General features: G+C 44.9%; 1 protein-coding gene across 2 annotated transcripts in view; it reads left to right on the top strand.

Moving 5' to 3' along the window:
• Window positions 1–20,363, top strand: part of esama (endothelial cell adhesion molecule a) — a 48,934-nt gene extending 28,571 nt beyond the window's left edge. For both annotated transcript variants that reach the window (XM_076019990.1, XM_076019989.1), the window contains exons 2-7: window positions 13,234–13,385; window positions 15,208–15,409; window positions 15,493–15,648; window positions 15,836–15,958; window positions 16,301–16,430; window positions 17,627–20,363. In XM_076019990.1, coding sequence (XP_075876105.1) covers window positions 13,234–13,385; window positions 15,208–15,409; window positions 15,493–15,648; window positions 15,836–15,958; window positions 16,301–16,430; window positions 17,627–18,209 — 1,346 coding nt within the window. In that variant the 3' untranslated portion in view covers window positions 18,210–20,363. The remainder of the gene's footprint in view (window positions 1–13,233; window positions 13,386–15,207; window positions 15,410–15,492; window positions 15,649–15,835; window positions 15,959–16,300; window positions 16,431–17,626) is intronic.
• Window positions 20,364–21,455: the final 1,092 nt, after the last annotated feature.

Genomic DNA, 21,455 nt, shown 5'->3' with positions numbered 1-21,455 from the left:
AACCTAAGTCGGAGTTGCGGCAGGTCTGCGTCGCAGCGAGTGGAGTTTCTGCTTCTCATCCTCTGCATTAACGAGCAGCACTGTTCAGTAAACGGCACCATTATCCTGCTGAAGCGGCATCCAAAGTTTTCACGGCGGCTTAAGCCTTTGTCTTTGACAGCACGGCACATTAGGGCGTCATAGTCACAGTTTGGACTTTTCTGTGTTAATAACGTTTCCAAGGTTATTAGAGAATCGTGGCGCGTTTGCCTTCCAAGTTTGCGAGTAATCTCCTCTGAGAGGGTTGGATTAATGTGTATGAGTTTTGGTTGCTTTGGAAACATGTTTATGAGTGTAACTAAAGTGTTTTGATTTAGCGGGAGAACCACATTTACGTCTGTTATGGTTGTTCTGGTCTTATAACCTCCCTAAAAGTCCCCCGTGTTTTAACACTTTCCACAATGTCTGTCTGCTATTGATGGTTAACTATGTTTATATGTGTTTCTTAAATCAGTGAGGAAACCAAGTTTTAAGCCGCTGATTTCAAGCAGCTCTTTCTCACAGAGGAGAAAAAGGATTCTACCACAGTATATCATCTCCGGCACAAGTCAAATTAGCATGTGAAGTCGCCCTTCCTCTTCAATTAGCGTCGCTACACGGCAGACAGCCTCCCCTCCACCTCCAGCCCTATACATTATCAGTATTTGTGTCAAAGCAAGATGAATGCCTCCTCCCTGCAGAGCCCTTATCTTTGATTCCGAGTTCCCCTCTCCTTCCTCGTCTCTTTCAAGGGTGTCCAAGTCCGGGCCCCTTAATTATGAAGAAAGTCATTTTCTACACTGAAGAGTTACATCTTAAAAAGATATTTAACACCTATTAAAGAACTCGAGATAAGACTGAAGTTCTAAATCCTAATTAGAGGAGGCCGTCAGAATCTTCAGAGCCTTTGGGAAATGCAATGAACTTGAAGAAAAGAGAAAAGGAAAAAAAAGATTGTTAGTCTCAGACTCCGATGAGAAGTGTGTCACGAAGAAGATTCCAGACGCCCCTCTACCGAAAATAAGTCCTCTGGAATTTCCACGTGCCTGCTCAGCAAGCCATGCGAGCATTAACATCTGTTTTGGAGAGCGATGAGGTGGGCCAAGCGCAGGTGTGCAGGGCACCACCGGAGGAGCGGCTGGCATCATCACGGGCCCAGGCTGCTGCTTCAGTGTGAACACAACAGAACGCGTTAACACGGCAGCGAGGTCAACCATCGGCTGTTCAGTGCTACGATTTCTTATTTAACGTTTCAGTTTAGCCTTTTTTTTTTTTTTTATAACTTTGTAACGTCATCGTCAGTCGTCAGTGTTGAAGATCATCAACAGACGTTCAGGTCGCATCCTATGCGTGTGCTTCGTCTTCATCAAATTCTTTCTGTAAGCGAGCTGATGGATGGAAGGAGCTGCAGGAGGGCCGGCCCATTTCCACTGGTGGTCTGGACACGTGATCGTCCTCAGCAGTGTTTCTCTCGCTTTCATGGCTTCTCCGTCCGCTTCCATCGGGGCGGACCGTTAGCTGGGACTCTGCTCTGGTCCCTGCACTGGCAGGCAGGGGTGGCGAGGCAGCGTGAACAGCTGCTCAGCTGCCATGCCGTTCACGCTCACCTCAACAGATGCACCTGGATGAGCCTTCTCATACGGATGTTGTTGTTCCTCTGTGATTGAAACGTTGTCAAGTCAGCATCAAGACCCGGTGTGTTCGTCTAAATACAGGCTTTTTCTTTTCTTTTTTTGTCACGAGATGGACCTCTTTTATTTTATTTATTTTATTTTTTAGAAAGGTCCCAACAGTCTTTCATATTTGGATGATTTTGAGACATTGAATTAAAAATACAAGAGGAGGTTGTCGGTGCCAGGAAGCAGCTTTCATCTTCCAAAAAAAAGAAAACCCCCGGCTTGCTCCGGTGTCTTCGCAGTGTGGTGCTCCGCGGCCAACCGATCCCCAAAGCTCCGCTAAATTCCCGACCCCTCTCGGCTTTTAGAGCCAAAAGTGTTCTGCCCGGAGAAAATGTTCAGGTTTAAAAAAAAAAAAAAAAAAAAAAAAAGATTGTTTATGTTGATGATCGCCATGTGTAGAAAGGGCTTTAGCTCAGCTTCGCTGGGTGTTTGCTCAGAGCTCTGTGTGCAGCTGACGGCAGCACAAATCCAATGTGGGCCGAGTGCGATTCTCAGGGTAATAGGGCAAGTGAAGGGATATATATATAGGGACCAAACATTCTGCCCGCAATCAGTTATAATTGCATCCTATTATCTTATAATAGCATACAATCTTAACTTGTCATTTTTATATGTGCCCCATCTCATCGATATCTCCAGGTTTTAACCCACTGACCTTCAGGCCGTGCAACCATGTCTTTTAAATAGCTTTGACTGACACACACACACACACACACACACACACACTCCTGCAGATGACAGCCAGCCTCCGTCCATCTTCCCTGACGCAACAGTCATGTCGAAGCATGATTTTCTCTTCCATCTTTTGATTAAAGTGGAGGAATGATACTGGGAATTCCAGATTAAAGACTAGTGACTCTTGTCCTCTACATGCAGTGCACACACATAAATGTTAAGGTCACATTCTGAGCGAGGGAAGGAGGTGGAGGAAGAGGAGGAGGAGGAGGAGCAAAGGCTACCACAGGCAAACTTTACCGTAATCCAGTGGTGTCGTGGTCAGATCATTGCCTGACCGTCACCCGTCACCTCGCCGTATCTCCCAGATTGATCTCCACAGCTGTCAGCCGGCTCCCGGGATAAATCAAATCTTTTTCTGATTCCCCCCAGTCTGAGGGAAAAGCAGCCCCGCCAGCCATCGCCGTGTGCTCGCGCAGGTTGGTAATGAATACAGGAAGCGCGGAGCCCCGGGTCTACGTATTTCAACCTAAATCAAATTAACCCACCGAGTGATTGAGACCAAACCTTGGACCTTGTAGCGTGACACTAAATCTGCAGAGGCATTGCTGTTTGTGGCAAACTGACTTGTATTTTCTCAAGTCAATATGGTCCAATTCCTGAGGCAAAACCTTGTTTGGTACAATACAACTATGATTCTATGTTAGTATTGAATAGGTCTTGGACAGAGCAAAACAAAGGTTTCCTGTACTTTTTTTTTATTGTGAAATTATTTGACATGAATGGTAAATGGTTTGCACAGATTTTCCCTTTTCTGCACTATATCGGTGCCCAGAGCACTTTACATATCCTCACTCACACACACGCACACATTGGTAGGTGGCTGCAGCAATGCAAGGAGCTGCCAGCCCCATTTGGAGTGATTTAGTGTCGCCCAACGACACCTGAACATCAGGACAGTCGCAGCTCACGGCTCAAACCGTCAACACAGTTTCGGCACGTGCTTCAAAATGACGTACTATTACCTGCTTTAATTAACTCTAGGAATCAACTACTTGTGGTGAGGTAAGCTTAAATCACCTGACCTGCTAAATATTGTAAAAGTACTTCCAAAAAAAAAAAAACGAGGGGGGAAATAAAAAATATAATAAAATGGGTGTAAGTGTAGACTGCACCATCTTCAGCGGGCGGACTGATGTTTGAGCGGAGACAGGTGTCTTGAGGGCGACGCTCCGGAGCCTGACGGAGCCGCTGAGCAGGAACGCCATTGTCCCAAATACATAAGGAATTGTTCTCATCCTCAGGAGTGCAGACAGCTGCTTCTCATGTTTAAACACCCTGCGGAGAAATAGGTTGAAAGGTGGAGGTGGGAGGGCCGTTTGACACATTTCCCCTTCTCTTTCGCATCTATGCTATTGTTTCTTGTTCCTTTACTTTTTTTTTCAGAACCAAAGGTATCATGTAAGGTAAAGGAGGGTTGAGAGTGGGGTGAGGTTCTGCCGAGTGCTGCTGAAAAGCTGTTTGCGGCCCTGCGCAGGCAGCTTCCTGTCTGACCCAACTACTGCACTCGAACCCCGCGTCCCAAGACAAACAAGCTAATCCTGAAATAACGCCTCATCACAGTCCTATCAGTGGGCCCAGCTTTTTCCTCCCGCTGAATGCCGTGCACAGCGCACAGGAAGTGTGTGTGTGTGTGTGTGTGTGTGTGTGTGTGTGTGTGTGTGTGTGTGTGTGTGTGTGTGTGTGTGTGTGTGTGTGTGTGTGTGTGTGTGTGTGTGTACGGGAGAGTTGGAATGCCTTTGGTTTTTGTTGGGTTTTTTCAGAGTCAATAAAAACTTTTTGATCCCCCATCCACTCCAATAACACTTCCGAGCAGTGAAATCAGAACAGTTTTGGATATTTCTGACGAGTCGGTTGACTTTTTCCCCCCCTCCAAAAGCTGGATCAGAGTTGAGATGGTGCCGCCTCCGTGGCTTGATAAGGCCGATCGCGTCGGATGGACGCGCTCGCCCTTTATCAGCGGCGCTCAGTAAGAGCTTCATGCTCCGTCAACTAATGGATTTTTCTGTAATTTCCGGCAGTTCCCATGGATTTCTCCGCCCGATGGGAGGCAGCTTCATTTAACCATCGCCGATCTGTCCTCGCTGAGCGCTCACAGTGTTATTAGGAACACATCACACAGACACATTAAGGCTGCTGAATGAGACCCTGAGAACAGAAATATGATGAAAAGAAAACACCCCGACATCAGAGCTGTTGTCTCGGGTTATTACATAAATAAACGCTGCCGCCGCTTAATTGCCTTCTCTCACAAGCAACGTGAGTCATGCCACGCTCATGCCACAGACGCAATATGATTATGGTCCCGTAATCACATGTTTATAGCGGCCCCAAAGGACACTTGTTTATTGGTTTTGAGCGAGCTAATTATGTGCTGATTGTTGTGTGGGCGTGGCCTTAATAACTAACCCAGTCGGGGCAGAGTGAAGAGCTTGCTGTTTTGTCAGAGCCCATGATTAAATCCCCGCTGAAAAAACCTCTATTGCCTGTGTGTGGCAGAGTGTCGCTTACACAAGTTTAAAGTACACTCATCCGTATGAGTGTGCTTGACATTATGGAGTCAAACTTTGTCTAGAAACATGTTTAAATGTTGGCTTTACCTGCTCCAAAATGTCCAGTTGGGATGGTTTCCAATTTCAACAGAAAAGCATTTAAAAGTGGATTAAAAGACAGCTGATAAGTAACTGTCTGGCTTTGAGATGAGGCATCTCTTCAGGCTCATCTGATTCCAACCAACTTGCCTTTATTAGGTGCCACGTGTTCAAAAGCGCTTTCTCTCTCCGTCACTGCACTTTATCACAGGCCACAGTGAAGCTCCCTCTGATGAGTTGTGCAAACCTCCCATTAGAGTGATGCTGATCAGCTAGAAAAAAGTCCACTTGACTTTCATTGGAAAGCACAATTCCATAAACTGGGCACAGTGGAAATCAAGTTTTGGGCAGATTTCACCCTTAATGAGAAAATTCTGCAGAATTGGAATCAAGAGGAACATCTTCCACCTCTGTGGCAAATCCATTCACACTCTTCTTCTTCTTCTTCTTCTTCTTCTTCTTCTTCTTCTTCTTCTTCTCCTTCTCCTCCTCCTCCTGCTTCTTCTTCTCCTTCTTCTTCCTCTACCATGTTGGGTGGGCCTCCTCCAGCTTTCGCTCCCTACAGGGTTTCGGCCCAGGAGAGCCAGGAGCTCTTCTGCTGTGCTGAGGCGGGAACGTGAAATGTAAAACTAACCCCTTGTGTGAATTGCGCTCTTTTACTGGTCTTTTTGGTTTGGTTTCATTAATCAATCAAAGGTCCACTGTTATTTCAAGTTTACCAGAAAAATGTCTATTTTAAAAGTGGCATGCTGCTGCTCATCAGACATAGCGGTGGCAACATCAGCCCTGCGTTTTGGACCTCTGCTCTGAGACCTTGATGATGACTTGATGATGAAGCTTTGGTCCTGATCCTGCAGGCCTCTTGCCTGATAAGGCGAGCAGACCCCTTGTTAGTGCAGCACCTGCATTAGGTTACTTCCCTTGGAAGGTTCCATCTCAACTCCCTAGGAAGACTGTCTAGATAACACACATTCCAACTTTGGCCAGTAACTATCCCATCCCTTCGCCTTCTGGTTCACAATTGTCTCTTTGTCCTCCTTATATGGAAATGTGCATGATGACGAGACCTGTGTGCATAAGGAGGTGATGTTCTAACTATTCTCGGAGAGATCGTGAGAGCTTGTGGCCATCTGCACACACGACCTCCTCAGGCGGACCGGTCGCCTGATTGATGCCTGACTTCTTTCTCAAGTCGGTGTCCACGAGGATTCCTTCAACATCCACACTTCACTGCTGCAACCTGAAGAATCCACCATAACATCTACTCTATTCTATTCTATTCTATTCTATTCTCAAACTAAATTCCCTGTCACTCCCCAGCAGCCTAGTTCATCTCGTGCAAGCAGCGTCTTACCAACCACCTCAAGAGCACTTACATCTTTGTATATTTTTTTCAACCACACCATATTTGGCATGATGCCATTCTTTAAGACAACCAGTTAAAATGCAGGCGCAGCAGTTGGCGGGAACACAAGCAGCAGACTCCTTCACAACCGCACACTCGCAGCCGACCCTCACGGCCTCGCGCTATCTGCGCTCCCCCAATTAAGCAGATGCCTTTCCCGCTCTCGCTTGCATCCAGCTGATGTTTAGCAGCTAGAGGACAGAGGCGACACGTTCTTCTCTCCAAGAGTCCCACCGCTGTGCCTCTCCTTTAATTATACTGGAAGGAAGAGCAGTCAGAGTTATCAGATGATGAGCTCTGCTGCTGCCTCTGGCCCAGAGCCCTCACAGCCAACAAGGAGCTGCGTGTTTGTGTCTCTCTGAGTTTTTAGGATCACTTACTTCTGTCTTTGTAGGAACTCAGTGTCTTTGTAGCAATAACGATGTATCAGCGCTGTAGGCTGTTTCTGTATCATGAACAAATCAGAAATGCTCATTCATTTTCAATAACTACATAAAAATATCTTGTGGAAATGTCCCATAATGAGACATCTATCCAGGTTCTAAGGAGACTTTGTATCTGCCTAAAGACGAATCTACATTGTCTTCATGGAGAAAACGTTGACTGCATGTCGACTGTGCCAGTCTTTTCGTTGCACACATTTTTTTCTGTAACTTCTTCCTATTATCTATTATTTATTACCAAACGCTCCTCTTCTGTCTGGGTGTAAATGTGTTGCTAATGTTGCGCTCGACAGAAGAGGCCCCGGATCTCGGAGGAACCGAACGCAAAGCGCTTAAATCTTGTTTGAAAATGTCGTCACTGGTCTCTTTTGTCCAACACGTATCACAATTGCGTCTTTGAACAAGAAACGTCTCCATGTCGATAGAAACACACGCTACAATCAAGACGAACCCTTTTCCAGCCCAAAATAGCAAGGCAGCAATCTCACTTTTGGAACTTTGTTCCCGTCAATATGTCATTGTTTTCATTGTTATGAATATATAAAGTTGTGTGTAAACACTGGACTTGGTAGTCACTCCCTGCTTAATGTGTGCCTTTAAAATATTTACACTCTATATGTACCCGCATTTACACATCACAGTTGAGAGTAAACGCTGAGAATGAGTCTTAATAATTTATTTTCTCTTGCAAACAAAAATACATTTCATGGTTCAGACACAACTGCATTTCATTGTTCTAATCGACGTAAGTGGACTTAAAACTGAAACAATGACTCATAATTTTGTCATGAACATGGACCAAAATCCTCAGCATGCTGAACACAACATGCTGTATTTCCAATCCTAAGTGGGGCATTTAAAAAGGGCCTTATGAGAATTGGGCTGCTTTTGGAGCAAACCTTCTGACCCATTTGGCACTCTTATGTTTTTGGTTTTTTGTTCCTTTTAAAGCCACAGAGTTTCATAGCCGAGTCCTTGACATCCACTCTTTTATGATTGTCATTGGCATTTGCTGTGTTCACAGTCTAGCCAATGACAACTACATTCAAATGAAGACAGAAATGTAGTTTAGGTTTGCTTTTCTTGAACATCTTTGTCCCTTGTATAAAACAACACTGAACTGCATTTCTCACAAGAAATGTTGATTATTTGGCACTGCTGGCCAATGGAATCCTGTCACTAAACTATATAAATTCCACATCAGTAGACAGTTCTGTAATAGGGAAAGTTTAGAAATGCCCTTGAAAAGAGTTCAATAGGAGAAACATTGATGCAGAATGAAGGCAAATAAATGAGAATTTTGTAAAATAGTGATATAATAATTTGTTAGATGATGGATGTCATTTACTTGAGCGTTTCTGAACCTTTGTCAATTAAAAAGTTTTATGTAATTGGCTTACATACTGTATATTTTCAGTGCAAATGCATATATCGTATTGGCAGGTTACCCTATTTAACCTGCCAATACTACCACTTTATGTAGATACGGTTACTTTTTTGATTTGTTTGGGAGTGATGACATTTAGTCCGTCTTCCAGTTCCGACACCTTTATGCCAACCATGTTGTCGTTGTGGCCCCTGGTGAGAAGGAATTTGACATGCATGATTATAAAAACGGTGAAGTTACAAATATTCGGTTGTTTTTCCAACCACCGTCATATTTGCATCATACTTCCCCAGCGTTCACCTCCTCATGGGAGCCGGTACGTCTTTTCTCCTGCTCTGATGACGCGGGAAGCTACAGAGGTCAGAAGTTGTGTCGGAGTGATAAGCCGTCCCCTGACATTTCCCGCTGACTTATCTCCAGGCGAGAGCGTGCACGGCGTCGAGTCGCCACCCAACCTCAGGAGACGAGGCCGCTGGCTCACTGCTTGGAGCTGATCCTCTGATTCCAGCTCCTCCTCTTTGCTCTTCAATGCACGTCTCCAGTTTTTGTCCTTGCATCGTGTCATTTGCTTCATCTCATTCTTCATTTTTATTTGAATACGGGTTGTTTTTCCCTCAAGCTTCTCTTTTCTGTCATTTGCCATCTTCCATCACTCACATCAACTGTTTAGTCCAAGTGGTTGATAGAGGCCTGAGTGGAAGTGACCAGCCCACCCCACCCATCTTCTTCTTTTCCTTTTTTATATATATAAAAGACACAAGTTAAGTCTATCTAAATCAAAGGTTCCCTGCCTCTGGCTTTATCTCAAAGGGTTGCATTTAGAAGTAAACATGCTCAATCTGAAGTGTTTCCTGTCATTATGAAATTTTCACATTAGGGAACACAAACGGTGTGTGTGTGTGTGTGTGTGTGTGTGTGTGTGTGTGTGTGTGTGTGTGTGTGTGTGTGTGTGTGTGTGTGTGTGTGTGTGTGTGTGTGTGTGTGTGGCAGTTCACATCCAAGACAAACAGTCACAGGACTTCGACGCATAATGCACACGTTTCGTCGCACGGAGAAGAATTCGCCCTTCCATGGCAATCGTTGTGGTGAAGTTCATATCGTTTTTTGAGAAAAAGAAAATAATTTCCATGATGTGTTCATGGACGACTTTATCCACCAGGGATCCTTTACAAGGGTCCACATGCCTACAGTGTAAATGTGGAATGCTTGTTGGCAGGACTATAAAACACCTGGTTGAATCAGACTTAGTAAAAAAAAAATTGTTCCCCAGTGGAAGCCGGACCTCATTAGCCCGTCATTCTTGTCCCACTGAAGGGACTTCTTCCATCTGCCCAGTCGTCAGGCCACTGTAGAAATTTCAACCAGCAGCTGTGAGACCTGTACTGGGTGCCACACTGCCAGTGAAAGAGCCTCACTGACCTGAACAAGAGTGAAGGATAAGTGTCACAAATGTGATCCCCTCGGCCTTGCTCATTTATCAGTCCATCCACTCATTCTTCCATCATTTCATACCCTAATTCATCTCTCCCCTTGGTTGGATGCACTCTCATCAGAATCGGGGAGGATTTCTGTCGGGAAATCTTCTTAAAGCAGCACTTGGCAAGATTTTTATGGGGGGGGGGGGGGGGGGGGAGAGAGGAGAGAGAGAGAGAGAGAGAGAGAGAGAGAGAGAGAGAGAGAGAAAAAATGCCTGGCTGGTCAGGCTAAATCATTGAATTGCTGTGCATCCACACTAATGAGGAGCCAGACATTTGGCCTATTTTTCCCAATGAGAGGTTGGTGTCTGGCTGAGGCTCGTGTGCATACTGCAGGTCACAAAGAGAGAACACATTTTCCCTCTCCCCACTTTTTCCAACACAACAAAACAAGCGCTGAAGGTGGATCAATCCTAATCAAGTGTTTATCTTTTGTGTTCTTTCTCTCCTGCCCTGTTATTCTCTGGCGAATCCTCTAATGTAGCTGTAAGATCTGAGCCGCAGAGGGCTGCCTGACATTGTAAGGCTGTGTTTTTGCTGCAGCATAGAAAAGAGAATAAGTAGAAGTCCATTTTTTGTATGTCTATACACCCACTTGGGGATTCCACATTTTGCAAAACAAATGTTGTCGTCCAGGTTTGGTATTGAAGTAAGAACAGAGGCGGCAGTGTCGGAATACCTTTATTTTGCAGTCCAATCCAGCACAATTCATTTCAGTTTTTCAAGCTTTAGTCCAATTATGTAAAACCAAACAATCTGGAGTGTGACAGTTCTTGCTTGTGTGCTTTCTCAGTCAAAATCAACCTCCTCTGACATGGTGCACAATAGAAATCTGTGAATCTTTGAAAATGCTTGGAGCTTAAAAACAAGTTGATTGATGGATTCTTGCCAATGTGTGTGTTCAGTGCAGATCGTTGCAAGTTTTCTGTCAGCTGCGTGATTTCCTTTTTCGTTACGTCGAACCGAAATAAGGATTTTCCTCAATGTGCAAGGGAGGGCGCGACCGCCCATTTGCATTCAAACATGGATTTCTTTGCCGTTGGATCAGAACACCGTGCCGCTAGTCGTGCTCACCGGCCGTGCGCTCAGTCCTCCGCCCAGCCAGCCAGCCAGCCAGCCAGCCTCCTCGCCGAGGCTGCAGCATCCTCCCGGGGAAATCTCCTCCAAGCTCCGAGCTTAATCATCACAGAGCTCCTTCCCAGTGACTCATTAGGTTCATTTTTAAGCCTCCCGCTACATGTGTGCCCACTGATCCAACCAACCAGCCGAGCAGCCGTCAGTCAGCACCTATCCCAAATGGAGGACTCCTCCTCGCTGCAAGTCTTCTTGGGGTTCGGGAGACACTACTGTGACACAATGACTCTCCTCTTTTTTTGCACACTTGTCCATAGTCATCTTTTCCCCTCGTGCCGTTCATTCTTCAGTTGCTAATCTGTTTTATTTATTTAGTCAGCTCACATGTTCATCATATCATCAAGACGTTGAAAGAGACGGGAGCCTACACGGGGGCCTGTCTCATCACCATCGTCACGATGCCCTTTCAGCTCCATCCATGCCCACAGTAACAACAGCGACAAAGAAGCAGCCGCAAAGGACCGAGAAATCATGCGTGATAATTACTTCAGCTGCATTTCGTCTTCGCCTTACGTTGTATGCGTTAATAGTTTTAGAATGTTTTTAAGTGATCATTTCATAGGAACTTTAATGCATCAATTTGTACTACGAACACAAGGTTACAGACTCAATTTGCTTGCGGTGAAGGACCTAAAATGAAAGTCGTGTCGGAAGCTTTCTGCACTTGCTTGGAGGCATTGCAAACATTTTCCAGCAGGGGGCTATTTAAGGCAAGCAAACTTCTACAGACTCTCCAGAAGAGACTAAAGAGTGAAAATTAGATCTGCAGTCATCAAGCAAACACTGGTTTGGCTGACCTGTTATTTCTTTTGTATGTTTGTGTGTGTAAAGGCAGGCAGTTAATATGTGAACAGCACCAGAATTACAAATAGTAATTTTTGATGGATTCCAAACAGAATTTCCACCGCATGATGTAATACTGTGGCAGGAAATAGAACATTTAGAAACTGTCAAAAGAATTAAACCTTTATTATTATTTTTTTGTATTTTTGCTTTTTATGACCAAATTCTTTTTTTTATTTGTTTGCTGTGTCAAACAGAGATTAAACTTCATCGCCGTCTTAACACACATTTCACTGTTTCCTATCGTTGGGAAGAAACGGTCTTGCAAGTTGGTGGCCCCAGATGGCCCGAAGCCCGAGGCAACTCTCTGAACACCGTTGACTTCAATACCCACAAGTCCCGAACCATGACATCAGTCGAGCGACTTTCCTCTTTGTAGTTTGATGCTGGTGCCGAGGTGATGAGTGGGACCAGCTTCCTCAGTCCACCGTGGACACAGCTCCACATCACTCTTTGGAATTGGACTTTCCGCTTGCATTTCGTTGCATCACTTTTAGTGCATGAAGAAATATCCTTGTATGTGACATCTGCAATACACCAAAAATTGTACTAATTGTTTGGGTTTTTTTGTGGCGTAAGTGTTCCTGACAGTCTTTTAAATCACTTTTATGGCTGACTTGCTTCCTTTTTTCAGTTATTAAAAAAAAAAAAAGATTCACCTTCATAAACATGCAAATAAGCGTGTTTGAACGATGCAAGCTGCCTCATGTTGATGTTGTTTGCTTTGTTGTTTTGTCATCCTGTTCTGAGAAGTGAGGAGGAAATACTGGAGAGAAGAGAGGAGAAAGTCACGTTCATTTTAGAAAATATTGAAGCCCCTAATCACTAAAAACATGGATCAGCCGCAGCCGCTGAAGGTCTCACTCTGGGGCTGTCACACGGCCACAGCGTGCTAGGAGAACACAACATTTCAAGTCAATTTTTCCTGGAAATTTACTGTCAGACCAAACATGACGTGACACATCACATGAGAAGCGTCCTTAAGCATAAGCAACCTTTCTCAGCTTTTTAGCTCTCTGCTGCCCCTCTTTGGTCAAAAGCAAACACTACATTCTACTTCCGTCACTCCACATACTGCAGACCAGCTTCACTTTTTCAACACGCTGAGAGCACAAAGTGGCCAGAGGTCCAAAGTCAGGGCAACAGCCAGTGCCGGTTGTTGTACCAGTACCATTTTTTTTTTTTTTTTTTTTTTTACACGTTTCTTTGTATGGAACTGAGTGATCATAATGAAATGAAACATTTGATTTTGTTAGTTCTTTATGTTTTAATGCCATAATATTTTTGAAAAGGAATTTAGCACTTTGTAATCAACTTTTTAATCAAATTTTAATCAAGTTTAATCGTTTTTTGGAATTATGATATAGAGAATATTAGGACTAAATCCTTGTCTTTTTTGATAAATTAATCAAATTCAACTTGAATGATGTCATCACTCATTACTAACAGGCAAATTGTTGCTTATGGTATATCAATTTCCAGGACCTTACTGACTCTTCTCTTCTGACCTCTCTTCCACCCAGGTGTGTGGGCCAGCCTCATCATCCCCCAAACGAGTATCGATGTGATCAAGGGCCGGATGGTGACGCTGCAGGCCTCATACAGCTCGCTAGGAGTCTCTAATCCCAGCGGCAGCACCGTCATCTGGAACTTTGTGTCCAACAATACCCAACTGGTGCGTAGGAAGTCGGAGTTGAGTTTAAGGCTGCTTGGATCTAAAAATGTAAATCTGGCAGAGCTATTCCTGTCATCAACCCTTAAAGCTTAATCCATCAGGGGGAAAAATGCTTTGTAGAGGCTTTCATGTTGCATTCAGGGCCTCCATTCATTCATTTATCCATCGTAACAAAGAAAACTCATCCTGCACCAAAGCCACGTGACTGCGTGCTTTGAATCCCCTTCTGTTTGTTTGTTTGTCATTTTTTTCCACAGCTCATGTTAGGTTATTAGGCTGTGCAGATGGATGTGCTTGGACACAATCAAACAGAAAAGGGAGCAGGGGGAAGTCAGTGAGCTGGGAAAGACGGTTGATTCAAAGCAGTCCTCTTAACGTCCCTTATGTCTGAAGCTCCATCCATCGTCGCACACTGCTCCGCTCTCATGCGTCGCCAAAAGGATGAATGAAAATGAGAGAAAAAAATGAAGAAGAAAAAAAAGCCTCTCGCAAGCTCAAAGCCAAACGCGAGATGCCATGGAATGTGCCTTCAGTTTTTGGCTGTGCATCAGTGTGACTCATGGTAAAGGGTACAGCAACTAGAGTGAGGTAGTAGCTAAAGACAAAGTAAAATGTTGAAAACTGTCAAACTAGTTCAGTCCAGTCCAGTGGCAGCGTCCTGTGTCAGCTGGTGTGGATGCCTCGGCGCCCGGGGCAGTGGCAGTGACTCAGAAGGAGGTCTGCGGCTAAATTAGGTCAAATAATGCAGCTTTAATCAACTCTTACTTCAACTCCCTGTTGTACCGTCATCTCTAAAATCATTGAAATATTCTCAGCTTGAAATCTTCTGCTATTCCACTGTTCCACTCCACCACGGACGGCACTCTGCAACTGCGCCAAAGTACGCAGGTCAAATAACATGTGTGTATCAGCACGGATCCGGGTGATCAGGATGCCGTCTAACTTTTTCACCACTACAGTAAATGATAGCGATGAGGGCAACAGTTGTCCTGCGGTGAACCCAGAGTCTGAGTGTTTCTCTTTGTGCTCCATGACCCATCAACCAAGCAACCGTCACGTTAGAGGACGCATTGTCCTGCTGGGGACCAGGGACAGAACACATTGTCCTGCTGGGGACTGGGGACCTTGGGGTGTTGTTGCAAAACTGGCATATAGTCAAATGTGTGTCATGGTGAATGGTGGACTAGCTAGATGGCATCCTGACAGGTATAGAATGGATTGTACATAAGTGTGCAAATGCATATGTCAAAAGGCACAGTAGCATCACTTAGCATAGGATTGCTTCTCATCTGGGCTAATAGTATTAGCCTTGCTACAAGTATTACCCCAGATAAGAATATTTTACTATATATTCTAATATTTAAATCATTTGGAGTAGAAATACAGTGGTGGGAAAAAGCTTTCCAGACACACTAAACATTTTACACATCACTACATTGGAACGTATATTATCACAAAATAGTTTATGTGTTCTTTTTAAAGGACGTGGCTGCATCAGACAGACACAAAAGATGCCGATGATCTGTTTGTTTGTTGTTTGTTGAGAAAATAATCAAACTCAACCCTGGCCTGGATGTGCGCCAGGAGCATTAACTTGCTCAAACATCCAGTTTTGACCAGGACAGAACAGTGCATGAATGGGAACTAATGTGAGCTGTGACTGTCCTTGTATGCTCGAGGGTGATTCTTAGCATCCAAAGCCATTCTTCCACCACTGTATAAACAAACACTAAATGTCGAGCTTTTTTTTACGCTTTTAATCTCTCCTGACTTCCTGGTTTTGCTTTTTATTGTGCGACTCACTGTTCGACTCCCTGTCCAGATCATCACCTACACTAAAGACATGATGAGCTTCGGCCCCTCCCAGTTTGAAGGCCGTGTTCGCTTCCAGCATCAGATGCCCTCCTTCGACGTGTCGATCCTCATCAACAACACCCAGGAGTCGGACTCGGGCCGGTACGCCTGTCAGGTGATCATCCCCGGGGGTCCCGCCTTCACCAGGGAGCTCAACGTGGAAGTCAAAGGTAAATCTTCACTCATCCGTCAGCATGACCCACAACTCATGATTGTTGCTTTCCATTGAGATGTCTCGATGCTCTGCTCTCAGTTCCTCCCGCTGTGCCCAAGTGCTCCATGTCGGGGAAGCCGGTGCTGAAAGGAAATGTGACTCTGAGCTGCTCCTCCAGCTCTGGGAAGCCTGTCCCGACGTACCGCTGGAGGAGGACCAGCCCCACCTCCGAGGTCTTCTTCTCCCCCATGCTCAGTGAGTAGCATATCAATGCCAGGGTCTCCTTCATCACCAGGACGTTACTGTATGTTTTACTTACGTTGCGAGGCAAACTGAAATGTTTAGAACCGTAGCCTCTGTTTTCGACACTGTAGCTCGAGTTCAAATTGAACCGATTCCTAATCCGCTCACCGAGGAAGCCGTGAATCTGCCTGTCTTCCAGACGAGAAGACGGGCTCTCTGAAGCTGAGCAACCTGAGCGGCAACATGTCCGGGAAGTACGTGTGCACGGCCAGCAACTCGGTGGCGTCGGAGACCTGCACGGTCAGCTTGGAGATCATCACCTGTGAGGAGCTCCTGCAGTCTCACACACACACACACACACACACACACACACACACACACACACACAGGGCTGAAATTGTGTCGCTTGCTGTTCCAGGTCCAGTGTGTAGGATTTGGTTGGGTCTTGATAATAAAACAGACGGAAAACAGTGGGATAATAATCAAGGATATCTATATATGTTCTAATCCAATCCGTGAAAAGTAAATCGCCTTGATGTGCTCCTTTAGATTAGCAACGACTGTATAGCATGAGCTCAATCACTTCCAGGTTTTTCGCCCGCACGCTGATCAATACGTTTGGTCACCTGTCGTACCGGTTTGACCCTGTGTTCCTCCCCTCCAGCCTCTAATGCTGGAGTGATCGCCGGCGCCACTGTGGGCGCAGTGGTCGGCTTCATCTTGCTGCTGATCTGCCTCTACTGCCTGATAAAGAGGAGGAGAGAGAGTGAGGACGACATGGCCAATGAAATCAAGTGAGTGCAGGACACAGGAGGAGCTTTACTGCACAGTACTGAGGGTGCGTAGGAGGAGGACTTTCAAGCAGCTTCAAGCCAGTGCAGTCGACCAGGAAGCGGCGACTAGCAGCAGGTCTCATCCGTTCAGTCCTGAATAACTGACCAATGGCAAATTGCAAAACATGCAAAAACAAAGATCTTGGCTACATGTCAGGTTACTGTTTGTTGTGTTGGCCGTGATCAGCATTTCTGCATGCCTTCAGAGCAGGCTCACGTGTGACAATAATAGTCAGAGTTTGACAAGAGAGGAGTTCTGAGAAGCTCATTGGTGTGTTGTGACCGTGTCAGTGTCCTCTGTGGCCTCCTCATTGTGGTTTTAAATGCTCCAGAAACTACGTTGACCAGCTCCCCTGTGTGAGTGTGACTCTGCACAGTGTTGGCAAGTAATCTATTACTAAGTAATCCACAACTACTGCTTTTGGTATGAGTGATCTAACTGGATTGCTGTGGGAAAACTGGTAACTATATCATAATTACTTTATCAAGTAACGATTCCGTTACTTTTATAAAATACTTTGAAAATGTCTTATTATCCACAAAATGTCTGAAATTTAGAATAACAACTGAAAACAATGATGTGGCAGATTGATGATGCAGCCGTGCATGCAACGTCATTGATATGCGACGACGCACCAAAACAAGCATGGCGGCGGCAAAAGAAAAAGCAGCGATGGAAATAGAAACATTATTTTGAGTAGTTGTAGTTCGTTGGACGTCATGTGCAGGAAAGACGTTCTCAACTGTTACCTTATCTTATTTGAACTAAAGTAATTAGTAATTAGTAATTGATTACTTATGAAACAAAGTAGTCAAAGAAGCAATTAGATTACCTTTTAAAAGGCGTAATCAGTAATCAGTAGTTGGATTACTTTTATGGAGTAATCCCAACAGCACTGATTGTGTATGGATTCTCGAGCCGCGGCGTCACGTTGAGGATTTTAAGAGGTGGATCAGTCTGAGGCCGAGGCATGAAGTGCACCGTCCGCCACTGGCCATCAGCTGAGCCATATTGTAGCTAAAACTACCTTCACTACCTTCACCTGTGTGAGATGCTGATCCCCAGCCAGGCTTGGCTTCCTCTTCTTTTTTCCGTTTTTTGGTGTGAGTTTCATTGCTTTGTTGTGCGTCTCTTTGCTTTCGCCCCCCCCCACCAGGGAGGACGCTCAGGCCCCCAAGCGCGTCTCCTGGGCCAAGAGCGGCATGGGCTCCGACATCATCTCCAAGAACGGCACCTTGTCCTCCATCGCCTCCAGCCCGCACCACAAGGAGGCCCCGCCCCCCCTGCACCACCACCACCACAACCACAACCACCACAGCCACCACCTCAACCACAGCCACCAGCAGCTGCAGCAGTACCCCCAGCGCCCGCCCTCGGACACGGCCTCCATCATCACGGCCGCCGGCAGCACGGCGGGCTACCGGCCGTCGCAGCGCCACGGCGCCTCCACGCCCAACCACTTCGGCTACAGCGACAGCAACACGCTGCCGCATGGCCAGAGCGCCGGCGCCAACGGCAGCCCCCTACCCAGGCCGGAGCGCTACGCCCAGCTGCCCCAGGCCCAGGCGCTGCCACAGACCTACAGCCAGGAGCAGCTGCAGCTGCAGCTGCAGCTGCAGGCCGGCCCCTCCCCCGCCCTCCCACTGCCCACCTCGGCGGTCACGGCCGCCAACATCACCCGCATGGGCGGCGTGCCCATCATGGTGCCTGCACAGAACCAGGCCGGCTCTCTGGTCTAGCACCAGGTGGCGCCGGTTGTTTTTTTGTCGTTTGTGTTTTTAAAGGGAACCTTTTTTAAGCGGAGAAGTTCCAGTAGAGTAGGTCATAAAAGAAATTTAAAAAATCACATTTCAAGTCAAGACTCTCAAACACAGACTGTTTAGTATACTTCAGTGTTTTATATTCCGTGTGCACTGTATACATAGAAATCTATGTATAGATATCTTTTCATACATTTGTCTTCTATCTACTTTTCTATATTTTTTTAACATTTAGGATTTAACCTGGTATTATATGTATGTTTTGGGTTGTCTTTTTTTAAAAGTCTATAGCACTGGATCATCACTGCTCTCAAGTCTGTCCACCTGGAACAGGAAGCAGGGTTTTTATGTGCGCTGTACTTTGCATCATTTCCAATTCCTGCCCATTAGGCCTCATGACTATGAGTTGTATTGAGTGGAGAGCAAAGTGCTGCTGCAGTTGTAGAGATGCAACCGTTAGACAACACTGAACACATAAAACATCCTAGTCCCTTTCTGGCTCTTTTTCTGAAGAGGATGCAGCACTTAAAAGGCCCTTCGACTCAATTCTTGAAACACAAATTCGCAGAGAGCTTCTAAATGACACCGAAGGCGTTGCAGTGCGGGGGCTTTGCCAACGTCAGAGTCCAGAGTCCGCTCGAGTTGTACCAATTTTAAGTTGCCTGCAGCGCTGAAAATGTAAATATGCTATTTATTTTCTGTTGAGTGTGCGACAGCGTGGCGAGACCAACACCGTGGTGTCCCAGGTGACACACCTGCCTGCACCACTGGATACTGAACCAAAGATTTACAGTGCGCAGCGCCGCATTGTGTTAGCAACAGGTTTGTGTTATGTTCTAAATGTTACAGTGTGAAAAAACAAAAAACTAAAACAAACTAACCGCCGCTTCATTGTCACCAAGTATTGTTACTGCCAAAATGCTTTCTTTCCCTCTTTGCGCGTCCCTGCCTCACAACAGCGAGGCACGCAGGCTGGGGTTCCTCTAAATCCTCAATGTGAAGGTGCCTACTTAGTAATTTCATCATCATTATTAATAATCGTTTGCTTTGATCTTAAAATGAAGAAGTGACATTACAGATGTCAAGTTCAAATATATATAATAAGAAGAAGAAGAAGAAGAATCATAATATATTTGTGAATTTCAGTGTCCAACTGCAAATGTCTTTCATGCAGCATCAGAATGTTACTCACAAGGCTGCAAATCTCGGCACATTTAAACATGTTTTGGCAAAATATTAAGTTTGGTCACATTTGACTTTTTCATGTACATTCTGAATGAAAAACATGCTTCATATCAACAGGGACAAGATTATGTCTGCTGCTGTAATGTCACTACACTGGACTGTATATTTGCTTTGCTTTTCTTTGTGCTTTTACACGACACCCGATCTTAAGAAATGACGATGTATGCTGATGACAGATAAACAAGTGTATATGAAGAAATCATATAGTATCCACTGCAAAAAAAGGTTAAGATGTAAAAAACTGCGCAAGCAGCAGCGGCAGTCCTGCATTGTTGTACTGAATCGTGGTAAAAAGGCACAAATATTCATATAAAATGTACATTTGAGCTGGGACACTACATTGCATAAATTAAAACAGAAGCGAGGCAAAAAGTTAAGATTCCCATGTTAGCTTATATTTGTTTAAAAGAAAAAGTAGTATGTGCGTGTGAAAATGATCTGAAGAAAGCTCCCACATCCCCAATGGTATTGCAATCATCCTTTACCAACCAACAAAACTTTCACGTTTTCTGTCTGTTTGCGAAAGAACTTTCAAATTTGGTCATCAGTCATCATCTCAGTTCTTCTGGCAGTCCCAAGAACCCTGCAAACATGTCCTTTAAAAAGTGTACATTATGAACATTTTTTGGCAAGCCTTTATTTTTTATAAAGTATATATGTATGTATTAGAGCACGGGGGTTATAAATAGTAAGTGTTTCCAGAATGGAGAAGTGCTCGCTGTCTGTCAATATAAACCATGATGGATTGTAAAACTGCTGTGGCCAAACTTGTGTTGACATAAACAGTAGGCCTGATCACTTGACTTAGGTGTACAGTTGTGTACAAGTCCATATTAATCCTCAATAATAAAAAAAAAAGCTTTGTATAATATTTTCAATTAAAACAAAGACTCAGTCGTGTTTTTTTTTGTTCTTTTTAGCGCACCAGGGTAATGACTGATTGTCTTCTTTTTTTAGGTGAGTACACGATTCAAATTACAACTAAATTAGCCTAAGAATCTACTTATTTCCCTTGTATACACATGTCTTGATGAACCTGCAAGTGGCCCCATGTCTCTCGGACAAAGTTGACCTTTGACCCTCATAGACTTGGGTTAGGGTTAAGGCTGGAATTATGGTTAGGGTTTGGGGGTTCCTCGTGCGCTTACCAGCCCCAAACTTGACGTGGGTGTGTCTTGGGGGATCCTGATTAAAAAGCAAGAGGCCCTTTGTCTCTAGGCCAAAGTTGACCTTTGACCCTTGGAATTAGAGTTAGGGTTTTGTGCTGGAAACCCAAATGCCGCGGAAAGCTTATTGAGGGGTTTAATGGTGACGACGGCAGTCACATCAACAGCAGGGTTCTAAGTGCTTCAGTAAGTGGTTTGGGGAGATTTTGTTCAGCTAATGTATTTTGGTTTATTCCTTTTAATGAGTTGAGTGTCACTGGCTGCTCACGTCACTCTTTGCCAATTCTCATTGTTGCTTTTTTTGTTTGTTTTTTCGTTTCGAGCAGGGTTCTGTGAGGTTGTGTCTTCTGTGCTGTTATTTTCACCTTTGACAATTGTCACTGAAAGCAAACAGGCAGTGCACAATTTGTGTAATGTGCCTTCACATATAATTAATGACACCTCTTCCAGTACATGTTTCACCCATGTGAAACAGGGTGAGCAGGACATGCTTCATATTTGCCTTGCAGGTTCAGACTGGTGAAACATTTCACAAACATGAAGAATGAACACTCTAGACTCTACAGCGCCACCCACAAAAACAAAAGCAGCCAGGCTCAGTCCCTTGAACGCTTCTTGCAGCTCAAATTAGTTTCAAAGTGATTACTGTTGGAAACGTTTTGATTGACTCTATATTTAACTTTCTTGTTTCACTCAGAGGATAACTTCCATCATCCTAGATTAGTGAAATCTTCATGTTTAGCTAGCACCATGTTTCATGATTCAATCTTAACTCTCTAAACTGCTAATCTGTTAGCTGCAGCACTTGAGAAGA

The sequence above is a fragment of the Nelusetta ayraudi genome, unplaced genomic scaffold (assembly GCF_046127955.1).
Source record: "Nelusetta ayraudi isolate G7.1 ecotype Tasmania unplaced genomic scaffold, CSIRO-AGI_Nayr_v1 ptg000011l, whole genome shotgun sequence".
Taxonomy (NCBI): Eukaryota; Metazoa; Chordata; class Actinopteri; order Tetraodontiformes; family Monacanthidae; genus Nelusetta; species Nelusetta ayraudi.
Note: the sequence above shows the minus strand (reverse complement) of the source record. Positions and strands in the feature narration are given on the sequence as shown.